The following is a 23971-nucleotide window of genomic DNA, read 5'->3' on the forward strand; positions in this document are numbered from 1 at the left end:
CTAATTTGGATTCCAACTGATTTTGACCAGAACGAGTCACAGAGCCCAACAAGTAAACAAAATTCATCATGCGTGCCATTTCTTTGTTCCTTTGGTCTGTCTAGTGTCTTCCTTCCATTTGAGGCTTTAATATTGATTGGAGGAATGACATTCAACTTCAAAATTAGGGGCAGAAGTGACGATAATGACGTTGTTTCCTGCTCACACCTAAAACTGATATTATATGTTTTGAATAAAACACACTGAATTTCCTTCTCCACGATGCACATCAGAACCAAGCAATCAGTATGGACAATATATCCAATTCAAAATTATTTGTACATCATCTTATTGCTTTCGTAACTATTGAGTACAATTTTCATAAAAAAAATTCATGTAATTTCAAGAACACAAATCATCGACCTATCTGTGCATGACTTCCTACAAGGAACGAACAATCAGAAGAACAGAATGCTACCCATTCATGACTTCCTCAACATTGATATTATGTTCTGAGAAACTGGTAAGTTACGTTACTCAGACCAGTAAACACATTTGGGAGAATATTAAATCAATGCTAATATGCTATTGTACACTATTTACCTACAACACACCCAATGAAAACACCATGGCAATGTATCTCCATTAGACATATATCAAGCCTTCAGGGAGTGGGTCATTGTCCTTCTGTGGTGAGATAAATCTACGGCAAGCATAGAGTACAGCGGAGTGGAATGCGGCTGTGTTGTCTATAAATACAAAGTGACCAGCCTGCAAGCAAGTGTAGTATTAAATAAAGGCGCTTCATTTAATACTACGATGTAGTTTGGGGAAACAAGAATAAAAGTTAAATTATTTTTTCTACAGAGAGAGAGAGAACCTGAGGGACTCTTAAGATTTCACATGGAACCTTCATATTCTTCCTAGCCTGTTCCGCTCCTTGATAATTCATCCAATCTTCGTATCCATATATGAAAGCTGTTGGCACCTTCCAATCTGGTGCTCTGCAAATATAAAAAATCATAGATTTAGCATCACAGAGACTTCTCAGGAGAAAACTGAAAATCAGTAGAGAATTGTAACAACAACAACATACCCAGTATAATCCCACAAGTGAGGTTTGGGGGAGGGTAGTTTATACGCATACCTTACCCCTACCTCGTGGAGGTAGAGAGGTTGTTTCCGAAGACCCTCGGCAATAGAGAATTGTGACAGACTAGTATTAATAAAATTTGAGAGGTTCTCCTCTTTTATTTGAAAAAAAAAAGGCAGAGAATTGTGATTAAAATTCTCGAGGAACAAGGTTTAGAGAATCAAATTACTGTACGATTCAACATCATGTTGTCTTAGCTTGTTCTATTTTGACTGGCTTACCCAAAAGGCTTCTGAAATCCCTACCCCCCCACCCCACCCCCTCAACCCCCCAAAAAAAGAATCAGTGCATCCTAGCTGAGACCAACTAACGCAAGAGTCGAATGAATTTGTGTTGCTTTGAACAGATTGCAAATTAGATGCTTCAGAGCAGAAAAGAAGTCCTTACTAACAAACACGTTGTAGAATCAGGATCGAAGTAATGTGAACCCCGTCCATAAGCAGAAAACTACTACATTCTTACATATTTCATTTGAACTTTTAAGACCTTGTTCTACAGTGTATTAACTACACTACGAATACCATGCCAAATCATCAGAAATGTACTTATTCCATCAATTTAATGAAAGAATTCTCCCTGGTACTTTAATTTACCACAGTCAATATACCAATAAACTGCATCTCAATACTAAACTAGCTATCGACTATACAAATCCTCTATAGCTATTTCGTCGATTCAACCTACTTTATTCCGATACAAAACAATTTCTCTTGAGGGATATTTGAGGTTCTCTAAGTCTCACATTTTTCACTAGGACATACATGTCTCTTAAATAGAATCAGAAGACCCCCGGCAAATACAGGACCAAATGAAACGTAACAACAACCAAACATTAATTTTACTAGTTGGTATAGCCTGTATATATGCTTTTCTTCCATTCTGTTACGTTACTAAGCTAAGACTGCATTGATTCAGACAGAGATATAGGTCTTTTGAAACAACTTCTCTCAATGAGATTTTAGGACTACCTTGTCTTTTATCAGTTTCAAACGAATTATTACACCTACAATCCCTGTTCATATAAAGGTCTACACAGGATATGGCGATCAACTAACACAGTTGAAGATTAACATATCAAATATCACCAAAGTGTCTTTTAGATTATAATGGTTGTATGCTATCAGCCATCACAACCAGTTCAAGAATTGCCTTTACTTCCTTTACTTTAAGGGGTCGTTTGGTAGGATGTATAAGAATAGTGGGGAATACGGTGTATTAGTAATGCAGGGTGTGAGAAAGCACGGGAGAAAATATATTATTGATATTAGATGATCAATACAATACAAGAGGTCCTTATTTATAGCTATACTATACAAGGACATACTACTACTCTACCAATGTGGGACAATACTACACTATATACATGCTGTAAATTAACACTCCCCCTCAAGCCGGTGCATACAAATCATATATACCGAGCTTGTTACATATATAACCAATACGAGGACCAGTGAGAGACTTGGTGAAAATATCTGCAAGTTGATCATTCGACCTCACAAACTTTGCAGCAATCTCTCCTGAAAGTATCTTTTCTCTGACGAAGTGACAATCAATCTCAATGTGTTTAGTTCTCTCATGGAACACCGGATTTAATGCAATATGAAGGGCAGCTTGATTATCGCACACAAGTTCCATCCGACTGATTTCACCAAATTTTAACTCCTGAGCAATTGTTTGGTCCAGACTAGCTCACATGTTGCCATAGCCATTGCTCGATATTCTGCTTCTGCACTAGACCGAGCAACTACATTATGTTTCTTGCTCTTCCAGGACACCAAATTTCCTCCTACTAAAACACAATATCCAGACGTAGAACGTCTATCAGAAGGTGATCTTGCCCAATCAGCATCTGAGTATCCAATGATCTGCTCATGACCTCGATCCTCAAAGAGTAACCCTTTGCCTGGAGCCGATTTTATATATCGAATAATGCGGACAACTGCATCCCAATGACTATCACAGGGGGAATTCATAAACTGACTTACAACACTCACAGGATAAGAAATGTCGGGTCTAGTCACTGTGAGATAATTTAATTTTCCAACCAGCCGCTTATAGCTTGCAGGATCGCTAAGCGGCTCCCCCTGTCCTGGCATAAGTTTAGAATTCGGATCAATCGGAGTGTCAACAGGTTTGCAACCTATCATCCTCGTCTCCTCAAGAATGTCTAAAGCATAATTTCTTTGAGAGATAACAATACCTGAGCTAGACTGGGCAACCTCAATACCTAGAAAGTACTTTAATCTGCCTAGATCCTTAGTTTGGAAGTGCTGGAAGAGATGCTGCTTCAGATTGGTAATACAATCCTGATCATTGCCAATAATAACAATATCATCAACATAGACTACCAGATAAATAGAGAGACTTGAAGCAGAGTGCCGATAAAACACAGAGTGATCAGCTTCACTACGAGTCATGTCAAACTCCTGGATAACCGTGCTGAACTTACCAAACCAGGCTCGAGGAGACTGCTTTAGACCATAAAGTGACCGATGCAAGAGAGATACAAGGCCACGAGACTCTCCCTGAGCAACAAAACCAGGTGGTTGCTCTATATAAACCTCATCCTCAAGATCACCGTGAAGAAAGGCATTTTTAATGTCCAGCTGATAGAGGGGCCAATGACGAACCGCAACCATGGATAGAAAAAGGCGGACTGAAGCCACTTTAGCCACGGAAGAGAAGGTATCACTGTAACCGAGCCCAAATATCTGAGTATATCTTTTGGCAACAAGACGGGCCTTAAGTCGATCAATCTGTCTATCGGGACCAACTTTGACTGTATAAACCCAACGACAACCAACAGTAGATTTACCTGAGGGAAGAGGAACAAACTCCCAAGTACCACTTGTATGTAAAGCAGACATCTCGTCACTCATAGCTTGTCGCCATCCTGGATGAGACAACGCTTCACCTGTAGACTTAGGGATGGAAACCGAGTACAAAGAAGATATAAAGGCATAATGGGGAGATGACAGACGATGATAGCTCAAACCGACATAATGAGGATTAGGGTTAAGTGTGGTCCGTATACCTTTCTGAAGTGCAATCGGTGTACTAGGAGCAGGGTCCGCAGCAGGAGCAGGGTCAGGTGCAGGACGAGAACCAGTTGGGCCTGATAGAGGACGCAAACGACGATGATAAGTCAAGAGTGGTGTTCCTGTGGCTGGGGAACTAGGGGGAACAACACTAGACTCCTCAACGGTTGGTATGGATGAAACATCTGTGGTCGAAGGTGGAGGAGGAGCTATAGTAAACTCCTCAAAGGTCGGTATAGGTAAGACCTCAGATATATCATGGTGGTCAGCAGAAGTAAAGAAAGGTTTAAACTCAAAAAATATGACGTCAGCTGACATAAGGTACCTACGAAGATCTGGAGAATAACAACGATGTCCCTTCTGAACACGAGAATAACCAAGGAAGACACACTTGAGAGCACGAGGAGCTAACTTATCTTTCCCAGGGGCTAAGTTATGAACAAAACACGTGCTCCCAAAAACACAAGGTGGAAGAGAGTATAAGGGTGACTGGGGAAACAATACTGAATGCGGAATCTGATTCTTGATGGGAGATGAAGGCATCCGATTAATCAAATAACAAGCTGTGAGAACCGCATCGCCCCAAAAACGCAACGGAACACGAGATTCAATTAGAAGTTGCGAGCAGTCTCAATAAGGTGCCTATTCTTTCTCTCAGAAATCCCATTTTGCTGAGGGGTATAAGGACAAGATGTCTGATGAATAATTTCTTGAGAAGTCATAAACTGCTGAAATTGAGAAGATAAATATTCTAAGGCATTATCACTGCGAAAAATGCGAATAGAAACACCAAATTGGTTTTTGATTTCAGCACAGAAACTCTGGAATATAGAAAATAACTCAGAACGATCTTTCATTAAGAAAAGCCAAGTACATCTTGAATAATCATCAATGAAACTGACAAAATAACGAAATCCCAAGGATGAACTGACTCTACTAGGACCCCATATATCAGAATGAACTAAGGAGAAGACAGACTCTGCATGACTCTCAACACTACGCGAAAAGGAGGCTCGGGTATGTTTCCCAAGTTGACACGACTCACAATCTAATGTAGACAAACTAGATAAACTAGGCACCATCTTCTGAAGTTTGGATAAACTCGGATGTCCTAAACGTCTGTGGATTAGATCTGGAGGATCTGTAACTAGACATGTTGTGGAAAGACTGAGTGAGTTAAGATAGTAAAGGCCTTCTGATTCACGTCATGTACCAATTGTCTGTCCCGTACTGCGGTCCTGCATAATAAAAGAATCATCAATAAAATATATATCACAATGGAGGGCACGAGTCAAACGACTAACAGATGCAAGACTAAAAGGACAGCTAGGAACATAAAGAACGGAATCTAGGGTGATAGAAGACAAGGGATTAGCTTGTCCAACTCCTTTTGCCTTAGTTTGACATCCATTGGCTAAAGTAACAGTGGGAAGAAACTGTGAATATACAATATTTGACAAAAGTGATATATTACCAGAGATGTGATCAAAAGCGCCTGAGTCCATGACCCATGGGCCAAGAGTGCTAAACTGGGAAACACAAGCAAAAGAATTACCAGTAACAGAAGTATCAGTCTGAGCAACTGAGGCTACTTGTGGAGATGTCTGCTTACTTGCTCGATACTGAAGGAGCTCATTATATTCTTCTTTAGATAAAGAAAATCCCTGGTTACCTGGAGTCTCGGTCTGAGCAATGTAAGCATTTTTGGGTGGACGACCATGTAAGAAATAGCACATTTCATGAGTGTGTCCAAGTTTGTGACAATAAGAACACTTGGGTCTAGATCTTCCAAAACGACCTCCTCCTCGTCTATGCTCCATAGTTTGAGATGCCCGAACATCCATTGTCCGGGATGCAAGAACAGAGGAATCAAGTATCTGTGATGAGATCACTAGTGGACTTGGTGCTGCAGCAAGGCGGAGTAATCGAGAGAATAATTCATCAACTGTCGGGACAGTCGGACTAGCCAAAATCTGGTCGCCTACTGAATCAAGATCATTAGGAAGTCCAGCGAGGGTAAGAACGAGAAACATCTTCTGTCGCTGCACTTGTTGTTTTTCCACAATAGCAGAAACTGGCATCAACTTCTCAAATTCCTCCATGACTGCCTGTACTTGACCCAAGTAAGTAGACATATCTAATTCCTGCTTCTTTAAGTTTGTCATCCGCGATATCACATCATAGAAGCGAGATATGTCATTAGTGTATAAGGTGCGTGCCTTTGCCCAAACCAAATAACATGTCTGGAATGGACGAAACAAGGGCATCAACTTGGAATCAATAGATCGCCACAAGATGCTACATAACTGAGCATCGATTTTTGCCCAAAGTGCTATTGCCTTTTCATCTCCATCGCTAGACTGTTTGATTAGATGATCTTGAACATCTTGACCTCTACACCACAACTCGACAGATGAAGCCCAAGCTAAGTAGTTTGAACCTCCCATTAAAGCATCAAATCCCAAAGACATTGTTGCAAATTATTACCAAATAAGAGAAAGAATCAACTGTAATCCACTGAAACAGAGTACGGAAACACAGAAACAGAATACTGAAATACTGTAGCTGCCGGAATCTACTGTAGCTGTCGGAATAGTACTGTAGCGCCGGAAAAACTCAAAGTTGTCAGAATGAAATGAAAACAGTAGGGGTAGGATCGGAATTACCAGGCGACCCAACTGTTCTGAAGGAAGATTTTCAAAAATGGCCGGAAGTGGTCGTTCGCGCCGGCGCGTGAGCTTCTGGTGGCGCGTGGAGGCGCGTAAGAAAGTTGCTGCCAGAGCTTTTCACTGGGGTTTGGTCGTCGGACAGTGACGACTCTTGTGGTAGTGTTGGATTTTGCACAACACTGACAGAAATGAAGCAAATAGAAAACAGCCTTAAAAAAGTACTGATTTCTCTTTCTCGGAATCGCTGGAATTTATGCACAGCGATAAGTCTCTCATAATTGCTCTAATACCATGTGAGAAAGCACGGGAGAAAATATATTATTGATATTTAATGTTCAATACAATACAAGAGGTCCTTATTTATAGCTATACTATACAAGGACATACTACTCATCTACCAATGTGGGACAATACTACACTATATACATGATGTAAACTAACACAGGGATTAGTAATGCATGGGTTAGTAATGCAAGCATTAGTTATGCAGATATTATTTCTTATAAACTGTTTGGTGTGGCGTATTAAAAATTATAATGCATTGCATAATTTTTAAGAAAATAGTTGTTTACAAAAATGCCCATGCCCTCCATATTCTCTAGCTTTAAGGAACTTTAAGGACAATTTTGTCTTTAACCATACTAATGCATGCATTAATAGCCTTGGTATTACTAATGTCATGGTTTTCTATGCATTACTTATACATAGGCTAATACCAAGCATGATGTATAACTAATGCAAGTATTAGTTATACACAGGTTAAAAAAATGTACCAAACAAGGTATTAGTAATGCACAGAGTTAATACTTGCATTATATTTTCTAATACCTCCTACCAAACGACCCATAAATGTTAAGGCGGAGAGGCTCCTAGCAATGGGGAATTCAATATTACAACAACAACAACAACAACAACAACCCAGTATAATTCCACTAGTGGGGTTTGGGGAGGGTAGTTTGTACGCAGACCTTACCCTTACCCTGGGGTAGAAAGGCTGTTTCCGATAGACCCTCGGCACCCTCCTTCAAGAACTCCCCACCTTGCTCTTGGAGTGACTCGAACTCACAACCTCTTGGTTGGAAGTGGAGGGTGCTCACCACTAGAGCAACCCATTCTTGTCGGGGAATTCAATATTGACTGCAAGAATAATTTATTAGTTATTACACCACTCAGCCCAGCCATTTATTTGAATGCTTACAATTATAATCCCTGGGCAGCAGACAAGGTTATTAGCAAATCTTCATGTCTCTCAACCATTTGGATGATAAATCCCATGAACTTCAGGCTCCTACTAACTAATATTTAGTTTCTTGAAATAACTGCATAACCCGACCATCCAGATATTTTGATCATAAACATCCCAAGGTCTAGACAACGCAAATTCAATTGAATTTTCATTCATTAAAGGAATAGTTTCTTTGAGCTTTCTTGAAAACCTAATTGCAAAGATGTGAAGGCCGGGTCCATATAATGGCATAACTGTAATACATAAGAGTTCATGTAGTCTTCCATTTAATTCTCTCATTCACACCCTCTCAAGTGAAAGATGGAATGTTAAACGACGCATATTGTCTTGGACATTTTAACAGTTGCCCCCAGTGTGTGGTCTCAGGTTCAAATCCTAGCGGTTGACAAAAACACTAGGCGATTTCTTCCCATTGGTGGACAAAGTTACCCGGTACCTGTGCTGGTAGGAGGTACCAGATACTGAGAAGAAACAGAAAACCTAAAGGATCATTTAAATATGTAAATATGTGGGCAATCCAAGTCCTACTATTATTTTGATGAGTGGCTCATTTAAACTCTTCCCTCATAATCCAGCAAAAGTGTGGCAGGATCACCAAATACTGCAGAAGATAGTCTAGCGGCATTATAGGAAACAAGAAATGAACAATACCAAATGGACACAGTAAGGATCTACCACAGGAGAATCTTAGGTTTTCAGCATTTTATTCTACAACTCACTAGCAAAAATGAGCATGTATTTGCATGCATGTTCTTGTGTGTGAAGAGAAAGAGAAGGGGGTGCAAGAGAGAGGGAGAGAGAGAGAGAGAGAGAGAGAGAGAGAGAGAGAGAGGGAGTATATCACCTGTATAAAAGAGGACTCTTGGCAAATGCTCCGAAGGAAAATATATATTTTAAACATAGCTCCCCACTCGGTTTTGCAGCCAAGGTATGATATACATAATCTTCCATAAAGCAAACAATCAGTATTAGAAACCTTAGACGTGCAAGGTATACAACATCATGAGAAATGACAAACCATGCAAATCAATAAAATATGCAAACCTGAGAGTAGCCTGGACTCCTCCTCAGTCAAACTATCTCCATTAGAATATGCAGTAAATCTAGCATTAGTGTATTTGCGAACTAGGTCTGGACCCCATGGGCCTAAGCCTCTGCATTATTAATTGTGACCAATATTAGCACTCTTCAGATGAATAAGGCCATGTAAACAAAATTCTTTCAGAACTATTACTCCAGTTCAAGCTTCAATCCAGGAAAGAATCCCGGACTGCTACAGGGAGCAACTTTGAGCCAAAAACAAGTAAATAAGCAAGACAGGGTATCAAATATAAAAAATATGAGTAGCATCAACGCTTCACAACAGTAAAGATTCACAGGCATCAATATAAAAAATAATTAAATTTAGCATATGCAACAACCATCTGTGGAGTCAAACTTTTTTATCAAATCACTGATAAATACTAAAAAGAAATGACTCTCGCACTAAGTAACTCTTTTGGTTACTGAAAACATAGACTAGGAGAGGAGGGAGAGAGAGTGAAACAAGAGAAAGATCAGAAGCCACAAGGTTACCCTTACTAATATAAGGCATTTTTCAGGAAAACCATGATCTTTTCTTTTCATAAGTAAAGAAAAATTGAAAGCCTCATGTGTTGCATAAAAATCCAAACGCACAATGAATGCCTGAAATTACAGATAATTATGATAAATCAAAGAAAGAAAAAGCTGGTTCCTTGATTTCCTTTTAACACATTAAGATAAAAAGTTACCCCGTTAATACCGATAAAACATCCTTTTAAGGGGAACAAAGAAAAGGTTTGACAGCCAAGTTGAGAACATGGAATAAAAGTGAAGATGCCACATCAAGACCAAATAATACAAAGAAATGAGATTCTACCTCTTTTCTGCTTTTTGAAACGATGACTTGCATTACGCGGGATACAGAGGGTTCAGAAGAAATGGTATCTTACCTTCTTTTTTTTTTGAATAGATGTTTTGTGTTGCTTATAATATAGAGGGTCATATAGCTAACGGAGTGACGCCAACTAATTTCGGATTGAGGCCTGATTAATTGATTGATGTCTTAAATTAGGTCATTTTTTGGGAATGTGAAACTCTACCATTCAAGAAAAGGTGCCCAACTAAACTAAGAAGAAGCAAACCATCGTGCCACAGTAGTTAAGTTTAGGTAGTTAAGAAACCATGAATATATTGGCATTAAAAAACCCAAGAATATATCTAATCCATATTCCAGTATCTTATATGGGTACCCCAGGTCTTTTACCATGCTTTCCTCGAAAATCATTTACACCCAGACCCAAGTACAGCATTTGCAACCAAAAAACGATATGCTAGCCATATGAAAATATCAGTGGAAGAATGGGACTAAAGGCGAGATGATCATAAGCAGCAGTATGCATACATCTTAGAATTAATTATGTACGTTGAGTACATGTAAAAGCTGGCACTAGTCTAACGACTACAGTGAAAAGAAGGAACCAATGAGCACAATCAGACATGAAAGTATCACCGAAAATGTATGTATTATGCAGTAAATTTACTTGCAAAAACAATGTTCAGCAGCATATTAGACTAGAAGTAGAAGCAAAGGTTTAAAAAAGCATTTACCTGACAAGTTTCATCGGGGTAAAATTAGACTCCCACAGATGATTCAAGACGGCTCCCTTCCATGTTGCTCTAAACTGGGTAAGCCGCTCGGACATATGTTCAATCTCTGATGTAAATCCAGCTGGTCCTACCAGAATCAACTGCTGAACATGCTCAGGATGCTACAAGAGCAATACACTTGTCAATCAGCAGTAAAATATACGTGCCCATATACATTATACAGAAAAATTCACAGTTCGATAAAAACTAATCACCTTGAGAGCATATTTTGAAGCGACATACCCTCCAAAAGAGTGCCCAAGCAAAATAAAGTTGCTAAGGTTTTTGGCTTTGCGCCACTCCTCAAAGGAATCAACAAACCAATCTTCAGTCTCTGCATTAATGTTTTACAGACAAAAAGGAGCATCTTTCAGATCAAGATTATTCAGTACATAAGCAGCATATATGTTATCTTGCATCAACTACTCCAATAATTGAACCAAATTTTGGGTGATTACTATAGATTTTATTCATCAGTCAAGTGTGTAATTGAACAAAAACACTCAACTTTGGAATCAAGCATAAGACTGACCTTCAGTACTTCTGCATGTGAAGTCAGGCCTGCTTGAACCACCCCAGCTGCATCAGACATTTAGCCAGTTAGAAAACTACCACTTTGCTCATTTGCTTCTTTTATTTTTCATTCTTCATAAAAGTGACATCTATTGGAAGACCACCTCCACTCTCTTGTTCTCCTTTAAGACTTATAACCGGAGCTCTTAAAGCAACTAAAGAAAGCAAAAGGAAGTAAAGAATGCTTGGATTAGACCATGTAGTCTCAACAAACTTCTCAAGCAGAATAAATTAGTGTCAACACAAAAGCATCCTATTTTATAAATTGCAGAGAGCCTTTGTGTGATACAAATATAAATAGTTTCTACGTAGAAAGCGCTGAATCTTTCTGCTCTTTCAAGTCAGATAGCTCCTTGGATAGTTGTGTTGCAATCTATTCAGTTTGAGTGCAGCAACATGCTGTGTGCCTCTTTAACTACTAATAAATACAATTTGGCTACTACATCTTTGTATCACCCCATAATAACATCAAGTCGGAGATTTCAGTTGAAGAATTATTTGCAGTTACAACTAGGTGAATATGCAAACCGATTAAACAAAACACACTACGATCCACCCAAAGGGATCTAATTTCAGATATTAGTATTTAGCACGATGAGTAAATATCTTCATCCGAAGAAGAATTGAATGCTTGGTCAAGAGCATTTAGTGTCAAACTAACTGACCCAAATGTGCCTAAGTACACATTTCTGTGCAATAAACTATTATTAGCAGATAATTTTCAAATCCAGTAAGTCTCAGTTATGGCAACTTGCCAAACAACTAGAACATCTTGAATCGAAACAAAAATCATTAAATTGACTCTTCTATATCACCTGGCACATATGGTGTTAACACCACTAGAGCATGTTTCAATAGGGAGGAAAGCATCAGTATAACATTACGAATTTGCACCCAAATTCACATAATATATACTCACCCAAGCTGATCAATAGCAATAACTTTGAAATGCCTCGCAAGGGCATCAAAATTCCGAAAGAAGAAACCTTGAGAGGCACCATATCCGTGGACCATAACAAGAGTAGGAGAACCCTCTTTGCTATCAAAAGTAACGGTATTGATAAATCTTGGTTCATTGCTCACCGATCGAAACCATCTAACTTTTGAACCTGGTGGACCAGACCCAATACTGACCTGCTCTTGAGTATAAGGAGTCCTAGCATTAAAGAAAATGCACAAAATCAAAATGAGCCTCTGAGCCTCAATAACCGCAAAGTTGCAGTCTTTATCGACTGAAGCAAACATTTGACAAAAATACAAAACCAAGGAAGTCTCAAACTTTTGTTATAGGCGAAAGAATAGTTCTCTTTATGGTCACTCCATGTTGCCTGATGAAAAATACAACGAAAAACTTGCACATCACTAATTCTAAAAGCATCCCAAGGTTTCAACTTGCCAAACCAATGAATGCAGTAGCATATAAATCCATTTACCAGGACAACTATTCCTTTTAGTACGATAGGGTAACACATCCAATCGATCTAGTTACAGGGTTGACTAGTTAGAAAATGCTTCACAGCAGTATGAAGACAGTCTAACTATAATAAATACTCAAAGTAACGAAGAGCGAAATGGATAAAAATGAGTTTTTTTCGACATAGTAGTGGGAAAACTAGCTTTCGTGCACGTTGACTACATTCCACAGCCTACCAGATGTAGGTGCCAGTAAACCTATAGGTTGAAGTATACCAGCCCATCCTATAGGTTGAAGTATACCAGCCCACACTAAGCGTCGTAGCATGAATGATGTCAAGGGTTTTCTCCTAAATGTCAACCACTCAGCTGTCTGTTTATAAGCAAATAAATTTTATATAGCCGACCGAACTAATTCATAATTGAGATAAAATTGATTAGCTGTTCCTTAATTAGAAAAGGGCGAAAAGGCTCGAGAGAACAACTAATTGTATGCGAATGCTTAGATGAAAGTAATTGCCGCATAGACATGAAGAAAATCCGCAGAGTCGGACAATAAGTAAGAAAAAACGGAGATAAATTACCTAACAAGAGAAAGAAGGCGGAAAAAGGGAGATAAATTACCTAACAAGAGAAAGAAGACGGTTTTCGGCAGCGATGATATGATCAGTAGATGTAGGTATCCAACGAAGAAGGGAGGGCCAAAAAGACCACCGTTTTGCTCCGGCAGTTGTGGTTGTAGATGAATTGAGTTCTTCTGCCATTTTCACCAATGAATTCGACCACCTCCTGAACCCTATGCTCATGCAATTGATAATTTATTGAGATTTATTTTCTCTATTAGTCGCTGGAAATTAGCAGTTCAATTTCAAGTCTCTAAAATAAACAGGTACTTGGCTAGAGTGTCCCCCAAGTTCTGTAAGCATCCATGTGCCTTTCGAAGAAACCGAAGCTGATACTCTCTCTCTCCGAGCTTTCAATTTAATTATAATTAGTTTAATCTTTTTGCCGTTTGACAACCGAATATCAAATTGGATTTTAATTTTAAAGCCGTCCGCCAAAGCAGGAATGATGGCGGTGCTCCGACCATTAAATCATTTACAGCGACTCAAATACGTAGGCGGTGACGTGCAGGGAGCGACTCCAACCGCATTTTGCAACCTTTGTTATTTCAAGTTGGATTTTTTATTATGGTGTAAATTGTTCGAGAAAATATTTTTAAATTTTTAATATTTGATTGGTTTAAATATTTTTTTTATAGACTTATTTTTCTATAACGACTTTCCTATCTAAAGAAAGGAAAATATTTTTTAAAACTCTTTCTCAACCTTTTTTATCCCCACCTCTATCACCTCCACCCCTGCCCCTCCTCCTGCATCCAAACCTCCCACCCCCTAACATCGTCATTGCCACTCCAGCCTCTATAACCTAACCTATCACCAGAGCGGATCCAAGATTTAAATTTTATAGGTTCAATATTTAAAGTTTTTAGTAGGGGTGCACAAACCGAACCGAAAAATCGCACCAAACCGAAAAGTCAAACCAAACCGATTAAAAAACCCGATTTGGTTTGGTTTGATTTGGTTTGGTATTGAGTAAAAATATCTGAACCAACCCGACATATAAATATATAATTTTTGTATATACGTTTAAGATTTTATATAGAATTTTCTTTAAAAAAGAAATGTCTAGAAATATTTGGGATTCTCTTACGGGATATAAATTTTAATAGAATATGAAGTACTCCATATTTATTGACCTTAAATAATGGGTTGTATGATCACTTTTTTATCAATTGTTACTGAAATGCGTTTATCTCTTTATTCTTCGATATTCATATCTGTCATGAGCCAAAACTCCCTCCGAAAAATATCGTGACGGCACCTAGTCTCTACGACTAGGTAAGCCTAACAAATTGCGGAAATAACAAAAAAAATGAAAGTAAAACTTAACAGCTAACTGCAGCAAATAACTAAATAACTAGTAACAATGCCGCTCGGCATGTACAATAACCAATACTCTAGAATTACACAGTCTTTCCAAAACCCGAAATATCATAAGTCACAAGCTACAGAAGGAAACTAGTATCTCTATACACCAGAGTCTAATAAAAAAAGTACATAAGGTAATTGACATAGGAGAGAATAGAGGGGGACTCTGAGGTCTGCGGACGCGGCAGATATACCTTGAAGTCTCCAAACTGTCACTGCTCACTGATGACGTGGCTGATAATAAGCACCTGGATCTGCACACGTTTTGTGTGCAGAAGAGTAGCATGAGTACACTACAACGATATCCCGTAAGTGCCAAGCCTAACCTCGGTCGAGTAGTGACGAGGTCAGGTCAAGGCCCATTGGTATATAACAATTAAAGCAGGAGAATGTAGCAATACAATAAGAGACTGGGATTTAACAAAAAAGAAAAACACAGCAAAATAGCAGTATTACACACAGGACTAAATTACAGGGGATCTCCCGAGATACCGTCTCATAGTCCCAAAGTAAATATGCAAAGAGATCTCCCGAGGTACCGTCTCGTAGTCTCAAAAGTAAATATGCAGGGAGAACTCCCGAGGTACCGCATATACAGGAAGAACTCCCGAGGTACCGCATCGTAATCTCAAAAGTAAATATGCAGGGAGAACACCCGAGGCACCGCCTCGTAGTCTCAAAAGAAAACACACAGCTCAAACCGATAAATACAATAGTTAACAGCAAGAATTCTACAGTTAAGACTCATAAAGATCAAGGAGAAGTAGGGAATCAACTAGGCATGCTACACAGAGTTCAAATAAGCAGTTAAAGCACATAGACATGCGATATTAGGCTAAACAGGGTAACTACACATGCTGGCATAACTCAATTAAGATGAAAACAGGTTACTACTCAGTAAAAGTCGGATTTTACAACAAATGGCCCATGTACTGTCACGACCCAAAATCCAACTAGTAGTGATGGCACCTAACCCAACCCGTTAGGTAAGCCAATTACAAACTATCCAATTTTAATAATAATTATTAAAGCAATTTAAGTGAATAAAGGTCTTAATCGTGTACAATCTCCAAGAACTGGTAGTACAAATCATGAGCTTTTAAGAATAGAGTATACAAAGCGAAAATAAAATAAATACATAGTCTGTTTGAATAATACATAAACAGAGCTTTTATAAACCTAAGGCTACTCTGAATAAGAGGCAGCTATAACAGGAACGCAGGTACATCTTCAAGTCCCGCAACCATCGAGTATAGCAACAACAACAGCCAACATCTGCACGCAATGTGCAGAAGTATAGTATCAATACAACCGACTCCATGTACTGAGCAAGTAACAAACCTAGCCGTAGGTTGAAAGTAGTGACGAACTTCCACCAAGGTCGGGTCCAAGACCAATAGTCCATAACAATCCATTACAACATAAAGCAAATAATACCAGAAAGTAACTCAGGGATAAAATACTCAGCCAAATCATGATTTCAAAAATAGTAGTTCTTTCTTTCTGATACATTAGTGAAAACCCAAATCGTTTGCCGGAGTTGCCAAAAATATGAATAGTTTGAAAACAATAAATTTCTCCCAAAATCTTGTCAATAATAAATAAGATGTTTCATTTTCCTTCCGGATAACCCGTGTAAAAATAAATGCATCACTATGCCCATCTGTCAAAAATGTGTGAAAAATCATGAATGATGTGATGCAGTACAGCACGAGGAAATACATCTTTATGCTTGTATGTCATGTGTACATGCCAATAAGATGCAACTCAATGATAAAATCATAAACAGCCCCTCAGGCATACCTCACAATCACTCTTGCCACTCGGGCATACCTCACAATCACTCATGCCGCCCAGTCGCTCAGCACTCGGCACTCGCACTCAGTAAGTACTTGCACTCACTGGGGGTGTGTACAGACTTCAGAGGGGCTCCTTCAGCCCAAGCGCTAATAATCTGCACGGACAAGACGTGCTATAATTATAAAGTATGTTGCAGGCGGGCATCCCCAATCCACACGCATCCTTACAATCAGGCCCTCGGCCGATATCAAACATGTTGCGGCGTACAGCCCGATCCCATAAACATGCAACATGCTGCGGCGTGCATCCCGATCCCATAAATATGCAACATAAATCAGGCCACCGGCCTCACTCAGTCATAAACCTCTCAAGCCACTCGGGTATTTCAGTAAAACAGGGCATTCAGCCCAAAACATTTATATGCATCAAAAATAGAGTCATAAAACTGAGTTATGATATGCAATGAAATGAATATGACTTAGTATGAATTTTTAATTTAACACAATAATTCACAATAATATGACCTATGTGGGTCCCAATAATACTGCACATAGTCTCAACATGATTTTTAATATGCTTTTCAACTCAATTTCTTTAACACATAAAACCGCATGGAAAATACCAAGGTTATTTAACTATAAAATTCCACATAAACAATTATGTCACAATTTTTATAGTGCACGCCCATACGCCCGTCACCTAGTACGTGCGTCACCTCCCAACAATTCACAAAATACATATATTCAGGGTTCATACCCTCAACTCCAAGATTAGAAGAGTTACTTACCTTAAACAAGCCAAATCCAATTTCGAACAAGCTAAGCAATACTCCAGAAATTCCACTATGCGTGTAACAACTTCCAAACGGCTCGAATCTAGTCACAATTAATTTTATTCAGCCCAAAAATTTTATAGGAATTAATTTCATAAAAATACTAATATTTCCACAAAATCCGAAATTACGCCCCAAAAATCACATGTGGGGCCCACGTCAAGGAATTCGATGAAAGTTACAAAATATTAAAGCTCATTCAACAACGAGTCCAACCATATAAATTTTACTCAAATCCGACATCAACTCGACCCTCAAATCTCCAAATTAAACCAAGAGGGTTTTCACAGTTTTTTCAACTTAATTCACCAATTTAATGATAAAAACAACCATGGATTCGGGTAATTTAACCAATATTGAGTTAAAAATACTTACCCCGTTGTTTCCTCTGAAAATCTCCCAAAAATCGCCTAAATGCGAGCTCCGAATTGTTAAAAATGGAAAATGGGACGAAGTCCCATTTTCTGAACTTAAACTTTCTGTCCAGACCTCTCTTCTTCGCGAACGCGACAGGTCCCTCGCGTTCGCAAAGCACAAAATGTGCTTCCCAACATTTGCTCTTCGCGAACGCGAGACACTGTTCGCGAACGCGATGCTTTACGGAGCCCTTCTTCGCGAACGCGAGCTCCCCTTCGCGAACGCGAAGGCAAAAACCCAGCTTCTCTTCGCGAACGCGAGATCCCCTCGCGAACGCGAAGAGTAAATCCTGCTTGCCATAAATTCCTCTTCGCGAACGCGAGGGCCCACTCGCGAACGCGAAAGAGAAAATCCCAAAAATGCAGCAACAGATATCAGCAATCTCACCAAGGCCAAAAATGATCCGTTAACCATTCAAAACTCACCCGAGCCCCTCAGGACCTCAACCAAATATACACCAACAAGTCCTAAAATATCATACGGACTTAGTCGAACCCTCAAATCACCTCAAACAACGCTAAAACCATGAATTACACCCCAATTCAAACCTAATGAACTTTGAAATATCTAGTTTCTACAAACGACTCCGGAACCTATCAATTCACATCCAATTGTCCTAAAATTTTGCACACAAGTCATAAACGACATAACGAAGCTATTCCAATTTCCAGAATCGGATTCCGACCTCGATATCAAAAAGTCAACCCCCCGGTCAAACTTCCCAAAAATTTAACTTTCGGCATTTCAAGCCTAATTCCTTTACGGACCTCCAAATAATTTTTTGGACACGCTCCTAAGTTCAAAATCACCATACGGAGCTATTGGAATCATCAGAATTAAATTCTGAGGTCGTTTACACATAAGTCGACATCCGGTCACTATTTTAACTTAAGCTTTAAACCTTGGAACTAAGTGTTCCAATTCAATCTAAAACCTCACCGGACCCGAACCAATTGCCCCGGCAAGTCACACAACAACTGTAAAGCCCAATTTGAGCAGTAAATAGGGAAACAGGGTTGTAATACTCAAAATAACCGGTCGAGTCGTTACATGTACGTACTCGTCACCTTACGTACACGGCGCTCACATATCACAACAGTACCAAATCCTAAGGGGATTTCCCCCACACAAGGTTAGGCAAGCCACTTACCTCGAACCAAGCTCAATCAATCAGTAAGAATGCTCTTTCCTCGATTATCCGACTCTGAATGGCCCAAATCTAGCCAAAATTAATTACATACCATAAATACAACTATAATAGACTAATCTAATTAATAAAATCAAGACTTTAACAAGAATTTCGAAAATTGTCCTAAAAAGTCTACCCGGGCCCACGTCTCAAAATCGGGTAAAAGCCACAAAATACGAACACCCATTCAACTACGAGTTTACTTTCGGCATTTCAAGCCTAATTCCACTACGGGCCTCCAAATAATTTTTCGGACACGCTCCTAAGTTCAAAATCACCATACGGGGCTATTGGAATTATCAGAATTAAATTCCGAGGTCGTTTACACATAAGTCGACATCCGGTCACTATTTTAACTTAAGCTTTAAACCTTGGAACTAAGTGTTCCAATTCATTCCAAAACCTCACCGGACCCGAACCAATTGCCCCGGCAAGTCACACAACAACTGTAAAGCCTAATTTGAGCAGTAAATGGAGAAACAGGGTTGTAATACTCAAAACGACCGGTCGGGTCGTTACATTCTCCCCCACTTAAACATACGTTCGTCCTCGAACGTGCCAAGAGTTGTTTCCAAGCCATCAAATCAACGTTCTATCTTACCACACACGTACCCGGGGGTGAACCCACGTCACCCTATCTCACATAGGCTTGACTACACAATGCAACTGAAAATCATTAATTTAACCTTAACTCATAAACCTTGGAGTTTAATTTCCAACCTTTAAAATTTCTTTCAAGACACGAATCTTACATTTACACACTGTATAAGTCCGAATAAGCTGCATCGAGCTATAACTATAACCACGGATATAATCACCCAGCATATTACACAACTCGCATGCTCGTAGCACCATTCCTGATCGCAGTGACTACTCCAAAACCAACCGCATACTAGTACTAAACCCATATCGAACCAAACCTCATCCCAAAACCTTCGTACACTGTTGATAATAAAAGAAACATGCAGAATCTCGTAACCCTTTATCAGACCAACAAGTCATGGAGGTCTCTTGCCCCAACCGGAACCATAATCACTTTCTGAGCCGACTTTCAATATTATACTCCCGAATATACCGAAATTAAACCTGATAGTACCCATTCCAGGTCCAATGACCTTATATTACTAAACATAACTATTCCACATACATACCGCACCAATATAACTCGGAGCCACAACTCGTGCCATCCGTGCACTAATACGCAACAATTCAAATGTACCCAGTCATGGAAAATGACTCAAATGAGAGAACTGCTCTGCCAGATTAACAAGTACCTCCACAACGAAACGCTGAAAATTCATCATACACCGTAGAACATCACCCGATTCTAACACAAGGTTCATACCTTAACATAGCTCTGCTGCAATAAGTGTCCCCATCCAAACGTTGGTCCATATTATATACCCTGAGCCACCATGCTCAAAATCAATAACCATGGAGAGGCAAATGACAAAAATGCCACACAAAACCTGAAAGAACATAACCATTACGCAATCGATAATGCAATACCCAAATACTCGTCACGCTCAAATTCCACTATAAAGCTCAAATAGAACCGCACCATCTGTGCACATAACCAATGTATCACAACTCCTCGTAGCATAAGGGAGTAACTCACAGATCATCTCAGAACACGAATAAGCTCAACATCAACCGAATGACACATCCCTCAACAATAGCAGTATGGAGCCAACCATTCCGGCTCGGTGTAGAATACACATCTTAATTGGGCCTACCTATGGACCCCCAAATCAACTCGGGTTACCCACAAATAGATAAAAATTCTTCCGAAAATCCATAATGACTGAATCATAATACATTCTATCATCTGGCTAGCTCCGGCCACAACTTCACAGTCCACAACCATGAAACAATCTGCTCCTGGGAACTCCCAATCTCCGAATCCATAGAACACGCGAATCACCATATTTGATTCCATCTCCACCGCCCGAATGCCTAACACTTCTCTCATACATGATCATCCCACGAGAAATACTTTAAAAGTTCTTCCTTGCCAATTGACAAAATTTGAATATCAGCAGGCTATCAACCATGTGAGTACCGCAATACTAATTTATACATCCGTGAGTAAAAATACAATGCGCCTTCTGAAGTCCGCCCCTTTCTCATACAACACCAAGTAGTAATAGTATTCATCTAGTTATTTAAAACCGTCCATGTTGTCCAACATTCGTTACCTTCTTTTCAAGACTGTACTGCCACTTTGTACATGAAAATCTAGCTTTCGTACAACCCATAACATCTATCTTGCCATCATGTGAAAAGCACAAGAATCTTATTATCAACTTTGAGTCACCAATAATTTACATACTATTTTAGTTAGAAACCTTTCTTTTGTTTTTTTTTTCACGAGGAAATCACAATTCACAACACATTCCCCACACTGGTAGAAACCATCAAGAATACTTTGGAATCCATTTGCACAAAATCAAGCCCTTAAAACTAAATTCCTCTAATTCGACCAAGCCATGAAAGCCGCCAAGTCCAGGTATATTTCCACAAAGCACCTGTAGAAAACCCCCATATCATATGCACCCAAGGAACCGATCTTATCAATTACCATACTGATCTAACCTACTACCCAGTTGTCCTATTTTTTTTTATTTTTTTTCTTTCTCCGAGTTTCTTCCAAATTTGTCTTCAGATTGATACTTCTTCTTGCTAAAATACCATGATCTTTAACCACAACTTACCCCACAAATCTTAGCATAGAACCACAACGCCCTACGGCCCATAAGCCACTGTATTCTCCTTAAGCACCTCCATAAATACCACAACTGTAACACTCACTCTGAAAATGCCTTATGCGAATCTAAAATTGTTCCTCTTTCCTTTCTTATACTGAAATGTAGAATTCATAGTCAAACAGAATTACCGCACATCCCGATACCATCCAATGTAAGTAACTGATTCTAGTGATATACAAATTCGAAAAATTTTCAATTTTCATATATACATTTTGAATCCATTAAAATCCTCTCGAGAGTCATCCACTCTACTCAAATCTAATTTACTCCGCCCCAAATGGGCTGAAAGATATGTGCTCCTTTAGCACGATCAATACTCAAAGAAGTAACCCTGCCTTAACACGACCAATCGAATCCATACTTCGTGCGCACTACACCCTTCAAATTAACAACTTAATCATTCCATAATTTTCATATTTTTATAAATTTAAATGTAACCCGTATCCAAGAATTTACTTACCCGAGTCATCCTCGATCTTCACCTCTGTAAGTCATAACTAACCCACAAGTATGCCTCAAACCAAAAGTAAAATTTAACATATCCATGAATTTGAATTGTCAATAGCAGACTCCCCCACTTGGCTCAAAGCCATAGAACAAAACATTCCATAATTCACAATACCAATACTCTGTTACTGCCATAATGCTTCAGTCAGTTCAACAAAAAATTCTTCTCAAGCTCATACAACGCCAACCTTAAAAATACCTCAATCATCCGCTAAGCTCGTATTCATCCTCTTAACACACAAGTCAACTTTCTCAACCAGATTCAGATTCAAATCTCCACCCATACACCCCGTCGGCAGAAAAGAAACTCTCTACTCACATCATAAGGAATACACCTACGTAGATTACTCCGCAAGGGATAACCCACCTGCTTAGCCTCAAACTAGTATCTTGTTATACCCTTTCGCAGTCACAATTACTGTGCAATCACTTAGTCTATTTGAGTCCAAACTCACTAACCAGACATGAGAATTTAATTTATCCCAAAATTTAACAATCGTAAAAGATCCTTCAAAACATTCACACTCGGGACTGTACGTCACATAGAAACAAAAATCAAGCACCCAATGACCTTTCCTTTACATTTCAAGGAAACACTTCTCGTCATATTCAAAACGTCTTAACACATTGCGCAGTTACATCATACTCATCACAAAGCCATTCCACCGCTCATCGAGCCACAAATTCCACCAGTAGGGACATTACCGAACATATGAATCCAAATGTACAGGTTACAACTGAAGCTACCAAGCCTAAAGCTGCGGTCTAAACCTGGCCTCAAGTCCTCCAGACTAGCCCATCACCAAAACATAGAATACACATCTTGAACCTCGTTCATAAAATCACAAGCCGGCGATGCAAAACTGATACCGAGCGCTCATGTGCGCATATGAATACGTGGAAGGAACTCAAAAAGTTATATTTCAAGCTGAATCAATTCCGCACGATAAGGAAAGAAAGATGGGAAGTATATCCTAAATGCCATGTAGTTTCTCGAAGATAAGTATGGACGTCATCATACCGATCTACAAAACTCTACTAGACACTTGCTCATGACTTGTAGAACCTATGAACCTAGAGCTCTGATACCACCTTGTCACGACCCAAAATCCTACTAGTCGTGATGGCACCTAACCCAACCCGTTAGGTAATCCAATTACAAACTATCCAATTTCAATAATAATTATTAAAGCAATTTAAGTGAATAAAGGTCTTAATCGTGTACAATCCCCAAGAACTGGTAGTACAAATCATGAACTTCTAAGAATAGAATATACAAAGAGGAAATGAAATAAATACATAGTCTGTTTGAATAATACATAAACAGAGCTTTTATAAATCTAAGGCTACCATGAACAAGAGGCAGCTACAACAGGAACGCAGGTACATCTTCAAGTCTCGCAACCATCGAGCACAGCAACAACAACAGCCAACATCTGCACGCAATGTGCAGAAGTGTAGTATCAGTACAACCGACCCCATGTACTGAGTATGTAACAAACCTAGCCGTAGGTTGAAAGTAGTGACGAGCTTCCACCAAGGTCGGGTCCAAGACCAATAGTCCATAACAATCCCTTACAACATAAAGCAAATAATATCAGAAGTAACTGAGGGATAAAATACCCAGCCAAATCATGATTTCAAAAATAGTAGTTCTTTTTTTCAAATACATCAGTGAAAACCCAAATCGCTTGCCGGAGTTGCCAAAAATATGAATAGTTTGAAA

General features: G+C 39.2%; 1 protein-coding gene across 4 annotated transcripts; it reads right to left on the reverse strand.

Annotated features, from left to right (window-relative positions):
• Window positions 1–299: 299 nt before the first annotated feature.
• Window positions 300–13868, reverse strand: LOC104118587 (1-acylglycerol-3-phosphate O-acyltransferase). Of its 4 annotated transcripts, XM_070188010.1 has the most exons (9): window positions 13366–13855; window positions 12248–12484; window positions 11288–11334; window positions 10971–11089; window positions 10717–10877; window positions 9130–9239; window positions 8930–9029; window positions 860–983; window positions 300–750 (listed from the first exon to the last, which is right to left on the reverse strand). In XM_070188010.1, the coding sequence occupies exons 1-9, from the start codon at window positions 13545–13547 to the stop codon at window positions 625–627; spliced, it is 1206 nt and encodes a 401-aa protein (XP_070044111.1). In that variant the 5' UTR covers window positions 13548–13855; the 3' UTR covers window positions 300–624. The 4 variants fall into 4 exon arrangements, with proteins under 4 accessions (XP_070044111.1, XP_070044110.1, XP_070044109.1 ...); XM_070188011.1 differs by lacking the exons at window positions 300–750; window positions 860–983 and adding an exon at window positions 5000–5408 and having other exon boundaries at window positions 13366–13868; XM_070188009.1 differs by lacking the exons at window positions 300–750; window positions 8930–9029; window positions 9130–9239; ... (3 more) ...; window positions 12248–12484; window positions 13366–13855 and adding an exon at window positions 5726–5860 and having other exon boundaries at window positions 938–5408.
• Window positions 13869–23971: the final 10103 nt, after the last annotated feature.

The sequence above is a fragment of the Nicotiana tomentosiformis genome, chromosome 11 (genome assembly GCF_000390325.3).
Source record: "Nicotiana tomentosiformis chromosome 11, ASM39032v3, whole genome shotgun sequence".
Taxonomy (NCBI): Eukaryota; Viridiplantae; Streptophyta; class Magnoliopsida; order Solanales; family Solanaceae; genus Nicotiana; species Nicotiana tomentosiformis.